Source organism: Hyla sarda, chromosome 9 (assembly GCF_029499605.1).
Source record: "Hyla sarda isolate aHylSar1 chromosome 9, aHylSar1.hap1, whole genome shotgun sequence".
Taxonomy (NCBI): domain Eukaryota; kingdom Metazoa; phylum Chordata; class Amphibia; order Anura; family Hylidae; genus Hyla; species Hyla sarda.
In genome coordinates this window covers 60,264,302-60,279,392 of record NC_079197.1, presented here as the reverse complement: position 1 = coordinate 60,279,392, position 15,091 = coordinate 60,264,302, and the positions used below count along the sequence as shown (strand labels likewise).

General features: G+C 40.9%; 1 protein-coding gene across 4 annotated transcripts in view; it reads right to left on the bottom strand.

The window, feature by feature from the left end:
• LOC130291604 (ras-related GTP-binding protein A) overlaps positions 1 to 15,091 on the bottom strand; it is a 1,042,086-nt gene that overhangs the window by 813,181 nt on the left and 213,814 nt on the right. For all 4 annotated transcript variants that reach the window (XR_008847980.1, XM_056540559.1, XM_056540557.1 and 1 more), the window contains exon 3: positions 2,348 to 2,469. Coding sequence is in view for 3 of the 4 variants with exons in the window: in XM_056540559.1 (XP_056396534.1) it covers positions 2,348 to 2,469 (122 nt within the window). In the remaining variant the exon portion in view is untranslated. The remainder of the gene's footprint in view (positions 1 to 2,347; positions 2,470 to 15,091) is intronic.

Sequence of the window (15,091 nt, the reverse complement as noted above, 5' to 3'; positions counted from 1 at the left end):
TGCAATGCAATTTCTTCTGAGTAAGGAAATACCCCATATGTGGATGTAACCCAACAGAGCTTAGGAGTGAGAGCACACCATGCACATTTAACGCTTAAATTGGTGATTTGCACAGGGACGGCTGATAGTTACAGCGGTTCTGACATTAAAGCAAAAAATAAAAAATAAAAACACCCCATTTTGGAAACTACACTCCTCAAGAAATGTAACAAGAGGTGAGTAAGCAAATGTCCCATATGTGGATATAAAGTGCTCTTCGAGTGCACTACAATGCTCAGAAGAGAAGGAGCACTACAATGATCAGAAAAGCCCACTGTTCCAAAGGGCTGTCAAATGCCAGAGGGGTGTAAATGCTCACTGTACCCCTTATAACATTCTGTGAGGGGTGTAGTTTCCGAAATGGGGTCACATGTGGGGGGTTCCACTATTCTGGCAACATGGGGGCTTTGTAAACACACATTCTTCCATTCCAATTCTCTCTCCAAAAGCTCAATGGAGCTCCTTCTCTTCTGAGCCCTGTGGTGCACCCACAGAGAACTTCATGTCCACATATGGGGTATTTCCACACTCAGAAGAAATGGGGTTAAATATTTTGGAGGTCTTTTTCTCCAATTACCCCTTGTGAAAATGAAAAGTTTGGGGTAACACCAGCATTTTAGTGAAAAAGAAAATCACATTTTTCATTTTCACGTCCCACTTTAACAAAAGTTTGTCAATCACCTGTGGGGTGTTAAGGCTCACTGTACCTCTTGTAACGTTCCTTGAGGGTGTAGTTTCCGAAATAATGTGCCATGTGGGTTTTATTTTCTTTTTTTCTTTTTTTGCCTGTTCTGTGACATGCCCCCCAAAAACCATTTAAGCTAAATTTGCTCTTCAAAAGCCCAATGTCACTTCTTACCTTCTGAGCCCTCTAATGCACCCAAAGAGCACTTTTACATACAAATGTGAGGTATTTCCTTACTCGAAAGAAATGGGGTTACACATTTTGGGGGCATTTTCTCCTATTACCCCTAGTGAAAATGAAAAATTTGGGGAAGCACCAGTCATTTTCATGTCCAAATTTAGCGAATATTCATCAAACACCTGTGGGGTGTTCAGGCTCACTGTACCCCTTGTTACATTCCTTGAGGAGTGTAGTTTCCCAAATAGTGTGTCACATTGTTTTTTTTGTTTATTTGTTTGTTTTTTGCTGTTCTGGCACCATGGGGGCTTTCTAAATGCCATATGCTCCCCAAAAACCATTTCAGCAAAATTTGCTGTCCAAAATCCTATTGTCACTCCATCCCTTCTGAGCCCTGTAGTGCACTCGCAGAGCACTTTATATCCACATATGAGGTAGTTCCTTACTCGAAAGAAATTAGGTTACAAATTTTGGTGGGCTTTTACCCCTTGTAAAAATGAAAAAAAAAAATGGGTCTACAAGAACATGTAAGTGTAAAAAATTAAGATTTTGAATTTTCTCCTCCACTTTGCTGCTATTCCTGTTAAACACTGAAAGGGTTGACAACCTTTCTGAATGTCATTTTGAATACTTTGAGGGGTGCAGTTTTCATAATGGGGTCCATTATAGGGTTTTTCTAACAAAAGACCTTCAAATTCACTTCAAAACAGAACTGGTCCCTGAAATATTCCATTTTTTTAATTTTCATGAAAAATTTGAAAATTGTTGCTCTACTTTGAAGCCCTCCAATGTCTTCAAAAAGTAAAAACGTGTCAACTTTATGATGCAAACATAAAGTAGACATATTGCATATGTGAATCAGTATATAATTTATTTGGCATGTCCATTTTCCTTACAAGCAGAGAGCTTCAATATTGGAAAAATGCAACATTTTCAAATTTCTTATGAAATTTTGGAATTTTTCACCAAGAAATGATGCAAGTATTGACAAAAATTTACCACTAACATAAAGTAGAATATGTTACGAAAAAAATATCTCGGAATCAAAATCATAAGTAAAAGCATCCCAGAATTATTAATGCTTAAAATGACAGTGGTCAGATTTGCAAAAGATGTTCTGGTCCTTAAGGTCAAAATGTACTTGGTCTTAAACATACTTATTTTGTAAATAAGATTGGGGTTTTCTAAAAGCAGTGCCACAATAGTCATATTTACGCACAGAATAAAGAAAACATGTAATTTTTACTGTGAAATGTACAGCAGTAAAACAAAGAATTGGGGAATTTATAATGGCTGGTATATGCAACTGTGAAAGCATATATTGGAAAGACTGTTTCAAACTGTCCTGTTCAATGTTAACCAGAAATTTAGTGTGAACCTAATCATATTTTAAAGACCACATCTCCATCAATGCAATCTCCCATCAGTAATCAATAATGTCCTTACCCCCAAGTCCTGGCCTTAACCTGTTGTCATAGCCATCAAGAAGTCTGTCCAGGATCCTGGTAAATAAGGTGATATTGTCCTTGCTGTCATCAACAACTTCAGGAGCATGTTTAGGTGACAACCTGTGTAAGAAACCATAGAATGACAATCAAAGCTTTGCCAAAAAAAACTGCTGTTAATACACTGCTCAAAAAAAAAATAAAAAAAGGGAACACAAAGATAACACATCCTAGATTTGAATGAATGAACTAATTGTATTAAATACTTTCGTCTTTACATAGTTGACATGTGCTGACAACACAATCACACAAAAATTATCAATGGAAATCCAATTTTTCAACCCATGGAGGTCTGGATATGGAGTCACACTCAAAATCTAAATGTAAAACCACAATACAGGCTGATCCAACTTTGATGTAATGTCCTTAAAACAAGTCAAAATGAAGCTCAGTAGTGTGTGTGGCTTCCACTTGTCAGTATTACCTCCTTACAATGCCTGGTCATGCTCCTGATGTGGTGGCAGATGGTCTCCTGAGGGATGTCCTCCCAGACCTGGACTAAAGCATCCGCCAACTCCTGGACAGTCTGTGATGCAATGTGGCGTTGGTGGATGGAGAGAGACATGATGTTCCAGATGTGCTCAATCAGATTCAGGTCTGGGGAACGGGCGAGCCAGTCCATAGCATCAATACCTTCCTCTTGCAGGAACTGCTGACACACTCCAGCCACATGAGGTCTAGCATTGTCTTGCATTAGGAGGAACCCAGGGCCAACTGCACCAGCATATGGTCTCACAAGGGGTCTGAGGATCTCATCTCGGTACCGAATGGCAGTCAGGCTACCTCTGGCAAGCACATGGAGGGCTGTGCAGCCCAAAGAAATGCCACCCCACATCATTACTGACCCACCACCAAACCAGTCATGCTGGAGGATGTTGCAGGCAGCAGAACGTTCTCCACAGTGTCTCCAGACTCCTGTCACATGTCTGTCACATGTGCTCAGTGTGAACCTGCTTTCATTTGTGAAGAGAACAGGGCACCAGTGGCGAATTTGCCAATCTTGGTTTTCTCTGGCAAAGGCCAAATGTCCCGCACTGTGTTGAGCTGTAAGCACAACCCCCACCTGTGGATGTCATGCCCTCATACCACCCTCATGGAGTCTGTTTCTGATCGTTTGAGTGGACATATGCACATTTGTGGCCTGCTGGAGGTCATTTTGCAGGGCTCTGGCAGTGCTCCTCCTGTTCCTCCTTGCACAAAGGGGGAGGAAGCGGTCCTACTGCTGGGTTGTTGCCTTACTACAGCCTCCTCCACGTCTCCTGATGTACTGACCAGTCTCCTGGTAGCGCCTCCATGCTATGGAAACTACGCTGACAGACACAGCAAATCTTCTTGCCACAGCTCGCATTGATGTGCCATCCTGGAGGAGCTGCACTACCTGAGCCACTTGTGTGGGTTGTAGACGCCATCTCATGCTACCACTATAGTGAAAGCACTTCATGCATTCAAAAGTGACCAAATCATCAGCCATGAAGCATAGGAACTGAGAAGTGGTCTGTGGTCACCACCTGAAGAACCACTCCTTTATTGGGAGTGTCTTGCTAATTGCCTATAATTTCCACCTGTTGTCTGTTCCATTTTCACAACAGCATGTGAAATTGATTGTCAATCAGTATTGCTTCTTGAGTGGACAGTGTGATTGACTTGGAGTTACATTGTGTTGTTTAACCCCTTAAGGACGCAGGACGTAAATGTACGTCCTGGTGCTGTGGTACTTAACGCACCAGGACGTACATTTACGTCCTGTGCATAACCGCGGGCATCGGAGCGATGCCTGTGTCATGTGCGGCTGATCCCGGCTGCTGATCGCAGCCAGGGACCTGCCGGCAATGGCCAACGCCCGCAATCTCGCGGGCGTCCACCATTAACCCCTCAGATGCCGGGATCAATACAGATCCCGGCATCTGCGGCAGTACGCGATTTCAATGAATGATCGGATCGCCCGCAGCACTGCTGCGGGGATCAGATCATTCAGAACGCCGCACGGAGGTCCCCTCACCTTCCTCCTTCCAGCTCCCGGCATCTTCTGCTCTGGTCTGAGATCGAGCAGACCAGAGCAGAAGATGACCGGTAACACTGATCTGTTCTATGTCCTATACATAGAACAGATCAGTATTAGCAATCATGGTATTGCTATAAATAGTCCCCTATGGGGACTATTCAAGTGTAAAAAAAATGTAAAAAAATATAAAAGTAAAAGTTAAAAAAAAAGTGAAAAATCCCCTCCCCCAATAAAAAAGTAAAACGTCAGTTTTTTCCTATTTTACCCCCAAAAAGCGTAAAAAATAAATTTTATAGACATATTTGGTATTGCCGCGTGCGTAAATGTCCGAACTATTAAAATAAAATGTTAATGATCCCGTACGGTGAACAGCGTGAACGTAAAAAAAAAACGTTATACATTATAAAACATTATAAAAAATTTATTAAAAGTTTTTTATAAGCAAATGTGGTATCAAAAAAAAGTACAGATCATGGCGCAAAAAATGAACCCCCATACCGCCGCTTATACGGAAAAATAAAAAAGTTAGAGGTCATCAAAATAAAGGGATTATAAACGTACTAATTTGGTTAAAAAGTTTGTGATTTTTTTTAAGCACAACAATAATGTAATGGTATGTAATAATGGGTATCATTTTAATCGTATTGACCCTCAGAATAAAGAACACACATAATTTTTAGTGTAAATTGTACAGCGTGAAAACGAAACCTTCCAAAATTAGCAAAATTGCATTTTTCTTTTTAATTTCCCCACAAAAATAGTGTTTTTTGGTTGCGCCATACATTTTATGATATAATGAGTGATGTCATTACAAAGGACAACTGGTCATGCAAAAAACAAGCCCTCATACTAGTCTGGCGATGAAAATATAAAAGAGTTATGATTTTTAGAAGGCGAGGAGGAAAAAACAAAAACGTAAAAATTTAATTGTCTGAGTCCTTAAGGCCAAAATGGGCTGAGTCCTTAAGGGGTTAAAGGGTTACTCCCGTGGAAAACTTCTTTTTTTCTTTTTTTATCAACTGGTGCAAGAAAGTTAAACAGATTTGTAAATTATTTCTATTAAAAAATCTTAATCCTTCCAGTACTTATTAGCTGCTGAATACTACAGAGGAAATTCTTTTCTTTTTGGAACACAGTGCTCTCTGCTGACATCATGACCACAGTGCTCTCTGCTAACATCTCCGTCCATTTTAAGAACTATTTTAAGTAGGAGAAAATCCCCATAGCAAACATATGCTTCTCTGGACAGTTCCTAAAATGGATAGAGATGTCAGCACAGAGCACTGTGGTAATGATATCAGCAGAGAGCACTGTGTTCCAAAAAGGAAATAATTTCCTCTGTAGTATTCAGCAGCTAATAAGTACTGGAAGGATTAAGATTTTTTTAATAGAAGTAATTTACAAATCTGTTTAACTTTCTGGCACCAGTTGATTAAAAAAACAAAAAAAAACTTTCCACCGGAGTACCCCTTTAAGTGTTCCCTTTATTTTTTTGAGCAGTGTATAATTTTGTAGAAAAAGCCAAGGAATTGTTCTAGAAAAGTATTTCTCCTAATCGCAAATCCATCTTAAAAACAGCAAGGCAACATATTGGTCATATCTGTCTTTTGTGAAGCCAAGAAATAATACATATAGGCAACATACAGATGCATCCACTATTAAACCCCTTAAAGCTCAACTGTCATGAACTTGGGGCTATATAACCTACACACAGCCTTTGTACTGTGTGCAGATTGTGTCTACAGTTGTGTTTTTACCTTAGTTCTCTCTGCTTTAATCATCCCAAAAAACGTTTTTGATAGCAGCCGCACACAGTCGGATACGTGTGGCGCAAGGTTCTCTATGCCCCGCCACAACACGCCTATCCCCTGTACGTCAGCGCTGGGACCACTATGTGATTGACACACAGGTCCCAGCGCATGCGCATCTTAACTTATCCCCCGTGCGCGCCGCAGCATGTTATTGCAGTTCCAGCGCTGAAGTACAGGGGATAGGTGTGTCAGCAGGGCATAGCAAACCTTGCGTCACATCAAATAGTTTTTTGCGGTGATAAAAGCAGAGAGAACTAAGGTAAAAACACTACTGTAGACACAATCTGCACACAGTACAAAGGCTGTGTGTAGGTTATATAGTCCCAAGTTCATGACAGTTGCGCTTTAAGGACTACGATTTTCTTTTCATTTTTGCACTTTTTTTTTTCCTCCTCAGCTTCTAAAAATCATAATGCTTTCAATTTTCCACCGTATAAGGGTTTCCACCATATAAGGTTATTATTTTTATTTGCGCCACCAATTTTGCTTTGCAATTACATCAATAATTGCACCACAAAATATACGGCGAAAACAGAAAAAAATATTTGTGGGGCAAAATTAAAAACTAATTAAAATAAAAAAACACGCCATTTTGTAACTTTTGGGGCTTCCAATTCTACGCAGAACACTTTTCGGTAAAAATGACCTTATCTTTATTTTGTAGGTCCATATTATTAAAATGATACACAACAAAATATATAGGTATGATTTTGTTTTACTTCTGTTAAAAAATTATAACTTTTTACATGAAAATTAGAACATTTAACCCCTTAAGGACCACGGGTTTTTCTGTTTTTGCAATTTCGTTTTTTTTCCTCCTCACCTTTTAAAAATCATAACCCTTTCAATTTTGCACCTAAAAATCCATATGATGGCTTATTTTTTGTGCCACCAATCCTACTTTCTATGGCAAAATGGAAAAAATTATTGTGCGCCGAAATTGAAGAAAAAACGCCATTTTGTAACTTTTGGGGGCTTCCGTTTCTACGCAGTATATTTTTCAGTAAAAATGATACCTTATCTTTATTCTGTGGGTCCATACGATTAAAATGATACCCTACTAATAAAGGTTTGATTTTGTCGTACTTCTGGAAAAAAAATCATAATTACGTGCAGGAAAATGTATATGTTTAATATTGTCATATTCTGACCCCTATAACTTTTTAATTTTACTGTGTATGGGGCGGTATGAGGGCTATTTTTTTGCGCTGTGATCTGAAGTTTTTAGCAGTGTCATTTTTGTATTGATCAGACTTTTTGATCGCTTTTTATTCATTTTTTCATGTTATAAAAAGTGACCAAAAATACGTAATTTTGGACTTTGGAATTTTTTTGTGCGTATGCCATTGACCGTGTGGTTTAATTAAAGATACATTTTTATAGTTTGGACATTTACGCATGCGGCAATACCACATATCAACTGGCTCCAGAAAATTAAACAGATTTGTAAATTACTTCTATTAAAAAATCTTAATCCTTTCAGTACTTATGAGCTGCTGAAGTTGAGCTGTTCTTTTCTTTCTAAGTGCTCTCTGATGACACGTGTCTCGGGAACCACCCAAGTTTAGAAGCAAATCCCGATAGCAAACCTCTTCTACTCTGTGCAGTTCCCGAGACAAGCAGAGATGTCAGCAGAGAGCACTGTTGCCAGACAGTAAACAACGACTCAACTTCAGTAGCTGTTAATTATTGAAGAGATTAACAATTTTTATAGAAGTAATTTACAAATCTGTTTAACTTTCTGGAGCCAGTTGCAATACCCCTTTAACCTGTTCAGGACCCAAGGCGTAATTTTACAGAGATGTAGGCCCCCCCATGTCGGCAATCGTCCCAAATCGCAAGGGAAATTTCCTCTTCAGCAGCGGTCGGGCCCTTTACAGCAATGCACGTCGCCGTAAAGCGGTATGCATTGCTGTAATGGGACCCTGTATACTACAACTCCCAGCATGCCCAGACAGCCCTTGGCGTCTGGGCATGCTGGGAGTTGCAGTTTTGCAACATCTGGAGGTCCACAGTTTGGAGACCACTGTGCCCTTCCAGATGTTGCAAAACTACACATCCTCAGCATGCCCTTACTGTCCAGGCATGCTGGGAGTTGTAGTTCTGTAACATCTGGCCCTTCAGATGTTGCAGAACTACAACTCCCAGCATGCCTGGACAGTTTTGGCATACTGGGAGTTGTAGTTTTGCAACATCTGGAAGGGCACAGATTGGGAACCACTGTATTAGTGGTCTGCCAACTGTAGTCCTCCAGATGTTGCAAAACTACAACTCCAAGCATGCTGGGAGTTGTAGTTCGGCAACATCTGTCTCTAAAGATGTTGCCGAACTACTACTTCCAGCATGGCTGAGAATGTTTGGGAGTTGTGGTTTTGCAACAACTGGAGGCACACTGGTTGGGAAACATTGTCTGTTTCCTAACTCAGTGTTTCCCAACCCGTGTGCCTCCAACTGTTGCAAAACTATCAGCATGCACTGATAAACTGTACATGCTGGGAGTTGTAGTTTTGCAACAGCTGGAGGTCCCCCCTCTGTGAATGTACAGGGTACATTCACATGGGCAGGGGGCTTACAGTGAGTATCAGGCTGCAAGTTTGCGATGCAGCAAATTTTGCGCGGCAGCTCAAACTTGCAGCGGGAAACTAGCTGTAATCCCACTACACTACACTACCACAAAATAAAATAAAAAGTAAAAAACACTACATATACACATACCCCTACACAGCTCCCCTCCCCTCCCCAATAAAAATGAAAAACGTCTGGTACGCCACTGTTTCCAAAATGGAGCCTCCAGCTGTTGCAAAACAACAACTCCCAGTATTGTCGGACAGCCGTTGACTGTCCAAGCATGCTGGGAGTTTTGCAACAGCTGGAGGCACCCTGTTTGGGAATCACTGGCGTAGAATACCCCTATGTCCACCCCTATGCAATTCCCTAATTCAGGCCTCAAATGCGCATGGCGCTCTCTCACTTCGGAGCCCTGTCGTATTTCAAGGCAACAGTTTAGGGCCACATATGGGGTATCGCCATATTCGGGAGAAATTGCCTAACAAATTTTGGGGGGCTTTTTCTCCTTTCACCCCTTATGAAAAGGTGAAGTTGGGGTCTACACCAGCATGTTAGTGTAAAAAAATAAATTTTTTACACTAACATGCTGGTGTTGCCCTATACTTTTCATTTTCACAAGAGGTAAAAGGGAAAAAAGCCCCCCAAAATTTGTAATGCAATTTCTCCTGACTACGGAGATACCCCATATGTGGGCGCAAAGTGCTCTGGGGGCGCACAACAAGGCCCAGAAGGGAGAGTGCACCATGTACATTTGAGGTGATTTGCACAGGGGTGGCTGATTGTTTTGGCGGTTTTGACATACGCAAAAAAAAAAAACACATGTGACCCCATTTCGGAAACTACACCCCTCACGGAATGTAATGAGGGGTGCAGTGAGAATTTACACCCCACTGGTGTCTGACAGAGCTTTGGAACAGTGGGCTGTGCAAATAAAAGATTTTGTACAGCCCACTGTTTCAAAGATCTGACAGACACCAGTGGGGGGTAAATGCTCACTGTACCCCTTGTTACGTTCCTCAAGGGGTCTAGTTTCCAAAATGGTATGCCATGGAGGGTTATTTTGCTGTCCTGGCACCATAGGTGCTTCCTAAATGCGACATGCCCCACGAGCAAAATTTGTTCTCAAAAAGCCAAGTATGACTCCTTCTCTTCTGACCATTGTAATTCGCCCATCGTGCACTTCTGGTCAACTTATGGGGTACCTCCAAACTCAGAAGAGATGGGGTTACAAATTTTGGGGGTATTTTCTGCTATTAACCCTTGCAAAAATGTGAAATTTGGGGGGGGGGGGGAAACACACATTTTAGTGATTTTATTTTATTTTTATTTTTTTTTTTACGTATGCAAAAGTCGTGAAACCCCTGTGGGGTATTAAGGCTCACTTTATTCCTTGGTATGTTCCTCAAGGGGTCCAGTTTCCAAAATGGTATGCCATGTGGTTTTTTTTTTGCTGTCCTGGCACCATAGGGGCTTCCTAAATCCGACATGCCCCCGAGCAAAATTTGCTCTCAAAAAGCCAAATATGACTCCTTCTCTTCTGAGCATTGTAGTTCGCCCGTAGTGCACTTCAGGTCAACTTATGGGGTACCTCCATACTCAGAAGAGATGGGGTTACAAATTTTTGTGGGTATTTTCTGCAATTAACCCTTGCAAAAATGTGAAATTTGGGGGGAAACACACATTTTATTGAAAATTTTTTTATATAAAAAGTCGTGAAACACCTGTGGGGTATTAAGGCTCACTTTATTCCTTGTAACGTTCCTCAAGGGGTCTAGTTTCCAAAATGGTATGCCATGTGGGGGGTTTTGCTGTTCTGGCACCATAGGGGCTTCCTAAATGCAACATGCCCCCCAAAAACCATTTCAGAAAAACGTACTCTCCAAAATCCCCTTGTCGCTCCTTCGCTTCTGAGCCCTCTACTGCGCCCGCCGAACACTTTACATAGACATATAAGGTATGTGCTTACTCGAGAGAAATTGGGCTACAAAAATAACAATACATTTTCTCCTTTTACCCCTTGTAAAAATTAAAAAATTGGGTCTACAAGAACATGCAAGTGTAAGAAATTAAGATTGTGAATTTTCTCCTTCACTTTGCTGCTATTCCTGTGAAGCACCTAAAGGGTTAAAATGCTGACTGAATGTAATTTTGAATACTTTGGGGGTGTAGTTTTTATAATGGGGTCATTTATGGGGTATTTCTAATATGAAGACCCTTCAAATCCACTTCAAACCTGAACTGGTCCCTGAAAAATTGCGATTTTGGAAATTTTGTGAAAAATTGGAAAATTACTGCTGAACTTTGAAGCCCTCTGGTGTCTTCCAAAAGTAAAAACACGTCAATTTTATGATGCAAATATAAAGTAGACATATTGTATATGTGAATAAAAAAAATATTTGGAATATCCATTTTCCTTACAAGCAGAGAGCTTCAAAGCTAGAAAAATGCAAAATTTTCGAATTTTTCATCAAATTTTGGGATTTTCACCAAGAAAGGATGCAAGTTACCACAAAATGTTACCACTATGTTAAATTAGAATATGTCAAGAGAAAACAATCTCGGAATCAGAATGATAACTAAAAGCATTCCAGAGTTATTAATGTTTAAAGTGACAGTGGTCAGATGTGCAAAAAATGGCCGGGTCCTAAGGTGTAAAATGGCTGGGTCCTTAATCGGTTAAGATAGCAAGAACATACATTTGGTTGACTGAATAACAATACTAGAGACATGACTTGGTTAAGTATAAGTAGATCGCATCTCTAATGATACTGTAGGTTATGTGGCACCATCAAATCTCCAGTAGTCAGTTAATTCTTGTGAACAAAGTAACTGTTCATAATAGCATAACAAATCATATAACAATGAAGCAAATTAAAGTCAAGTAAACCATGAACAGGGGAGGGAAAGGAAAGAGATAGAAATGGGAAGAAAGAAAAGGGAGCAAGTCTATTAGCTCATTGTATCGTGTGCCCTATCCAGGTCAGTATGTGAAAGAACCATTATGACCTCTGTAGTGCTGTAGCCAAGGTTGCCAAATTTTATCTGAGGAATATATCCTATCGGTGTTGTATGCAACTGCTCTTTCACACTTGTAAGATTGATGAAGCAAAGAAAGAAGTTCTTCAATCGATGGGGATATTTCCAGTGTCTTGTAATGATTAGTTTAGCAAGGACGAGTACCTTGCATATTATTAGTCTGGTGTTGTAAGGATAGTGGTTTATATCTAATAAAAGTATGGAGATAGATGGAGTCACAGCGAACAAGGTGTCAGATAACGTTTGAAACATTTTTGTCACTTCTTTCTAATAGTTGTGTAAAAGTGGGCAAGACCACAGCGTATGTAACAGAGTATCCTTTTGGCCACATGAACACCAGCATAGCTGTGAGGACGTGGGGAATATTGAGTGTAATCTGGATAGAGTCATATACCATCTCAGTCTTGATTTGATTGCCGCTTCCAGGTGATAGATGCAAGGTAAAGTCCTGCGTGCCCAACCGAAAGAGCAAGTCCACTCCACCTGAGATATTGTGCGGTTTAATTCCGATTCCCATGCCCTATAAGGAGCGTAGGAAGATAGGTGGTCTGGTGATTCTAATATGTTATAAAGGAACTTGAGACCTTGTTTCCTTAAATGTATGTAACGAAAGGAGTCTTCATTAAATGTCCACATTAAATGTCCTTCATGAAATGTTCCTCTACAATAATGTTGTTCCAGTTGTACCTAAGGCATCTTTAGGTAGGGTGATCTAAAGACTTCTAATTGAAATGTCAGTGTGGCTATGTAGTACTTTTTAAGGTCTGGTACCCCTAATCCCCCTCTGTATCTATGAATACTAAGTCATTTAAAGGACACTCTGCGCCTAACCCCTATCCATATAAAGTTAGAAAGGATGGATTGAGCCCATTGGAAGAAGGACGATGGTATGTCAATAAGTAGCGTTCTATATTAGTATAATAGTTTTGGTAATGTCATCATTTTAAAAGACGCAATTTGTCCCAACCAAGAAATTTCCACCTTCCCCATTATATCTAACTCTTTCTTATATTCAGCAAGGAATGGGAGGTAGTTCATGGAAAATAGCTTAGAGCTGGAGGAAGGGATTTTAATGCCTAGGTATGAGACAGAAGTATCTGGTTTTTGAGGGTGGTGATCAAATGTTTATCTAAGTTTATAGGCAAGATTTGAGATTTGGTAGTATTTAATTTGTAAAAGGATATTCTACTAAATACATCTAGTATTCGCATGGCACCAGCCAGGGACTGCTCCGGCTAAGTCAGTGTGAGGAGAACATCCTCCGTGCATAAGGAGACAACATGGTTTTTAGGACCGAATTGTACTCCTGTGATGTCCGGTTGGGATCTCAAAGTTTCAGCCAACAGTTCTATGCACATCACAAAAATTAGAGGAGAGAAGGGACAGCCCTTGCGGGTGCCATTAGATATAGAGAACCTAGAAGATAGTGCCCCATTTGAAAATACTCTAGCTCATGGGGCAGAGTATAGGGCTCCAGTCGCCTTTAGTATATGACCCTCAAAACCCAGTTTGCAGAGGACCGAGAAAGCGAAAGACCAATGTATGCGATCGATGTATGCTTCTCGGCGTTGAGAGATAGTAATACTGCTGGGATTTCATTAGATTCAAGGTGATATAAAAGACCCATCACTCTATGAGTATTATCATAGGTTTGTCTGTTGCGAATAAAACCTACTTGGTCTGGGGCAACTAAAGACATCATCAAAGGTGCTCTCCTGTTAGCTAACAATTTAGCGTATATTTTAAGATGTAAATTTAAGAGACATATGGGTCGAAAGTTACACGGCCTGTCCGGGGGCTTCCCTGGTTTCGGTAAAGTGACTATGAGCGCTTCTTGGTTTTCTATAGGAAAGGATCCAGATTGCATGGAATCAATAAAAAAAATGCATTAAATGAGGGGCTAGAATATGGGAGAGTGTGTGGTAATAACCTGCGGACAAACCATCCGGTCCGGGTGCTTTACCCAGTGGGAGACCCTTAATGGATGCGGTCACTTTACCTATAGTGTTTATATTTATTTTTATTTGCATGTTTTTTTTATGGGAAAAGGGGGGTAATTTGGACTTTTATTAGGGAAAGGGTTAAATCCCTTTTACTAACTTTGCATCCAGTCTCTCCCAGCAGTGAAACAGCAAGGAAGTCTATGCTAACTATAAGAGGGAAGTATACAAGCGATTGTTTGAGCTGTGATTGTTTTGAGCTGTATACAAGAGTGTGAAGTATACAAGTGAGTGTGGGTATAAAAGTGAGAGGGACTTAACATTAAGGGAATACTGTAAGAAGTATACAGCACTGCTGAGTGTGATCTGATTTTTTATTTATTTATTTATTTTTGCTCTTTCTCTGTCTGGGAGGTCACAGGTGGAACAGTTAATTAATTAGCAGCAGATAAATTGCAGGTGTTTGCAGGCAGCTAGCCCTTTGGGCCCAGTGTCTCCCAGCAGTGAAACAGCAAGGTAGTCTCTGCTAACTATAAGAGGGAAGTATACAATCGATTGTTCGAGCTGTGATTGTTTTGAGCTGTATACAAGAGTGTGAAGTATACAAGTGAGTGTGGGTATAAAAGTGGGAGGGACTTAACATTAAGGAACTTTAAATTCAGGTAGTTTAATTGACATATTTGATAGTTTTTTTTAGCGGGTTTTCATTTACTGATATTTTTGCAATCCCCAAACCTAGAATGGCCTCAATGTTGGAAAATGCAGTCCTTTGTGCATCTTGTACAATGTATGCAATCCTTGAGCAGCAGCTCGAGGGTGAATATTGTTGTGTGAGATGTGAGCGAGTTGTTTGTTTGGAAGCCCAGATCCTGGATCTAGAGGAACAACTGGCAACATAGAGATGCATTGACAACCCGGAGAGGAGTCTCCTGCTCACTGAGCAGGCACTCTCGGGGGTAGAGGTGGGGGAGGACAGTGGGACGGAGTTGCAGGACAGTCAGGCAGCTAGCTGGGTTACAGTTAGAAAGCGGGGTAGGGGAAAAAGTTTCAGGGAGGCTAGTCCTGAACTGGCATACCCCAACAAGTTTGCCCGCATGGCAGATGAGGGAGATGCAATTTCAGAGCTAGCAGTACTGCAGCAGAATATTGCCTCTGACCGCCAGGGGGGTGTCTGCTCAGGTAAGGAGGTAGGGAGGAGTGCAGGGCAGGTCAGACAGGTACTAGTGGTGGGGGACTCAATTATTAGGGGGACAGACAGGGCGATCTGTCACAAAGACCGGGATCGCCGAACAGTGTGTTGTCTAACTGGCGCTCGAGTTCGGCACAAC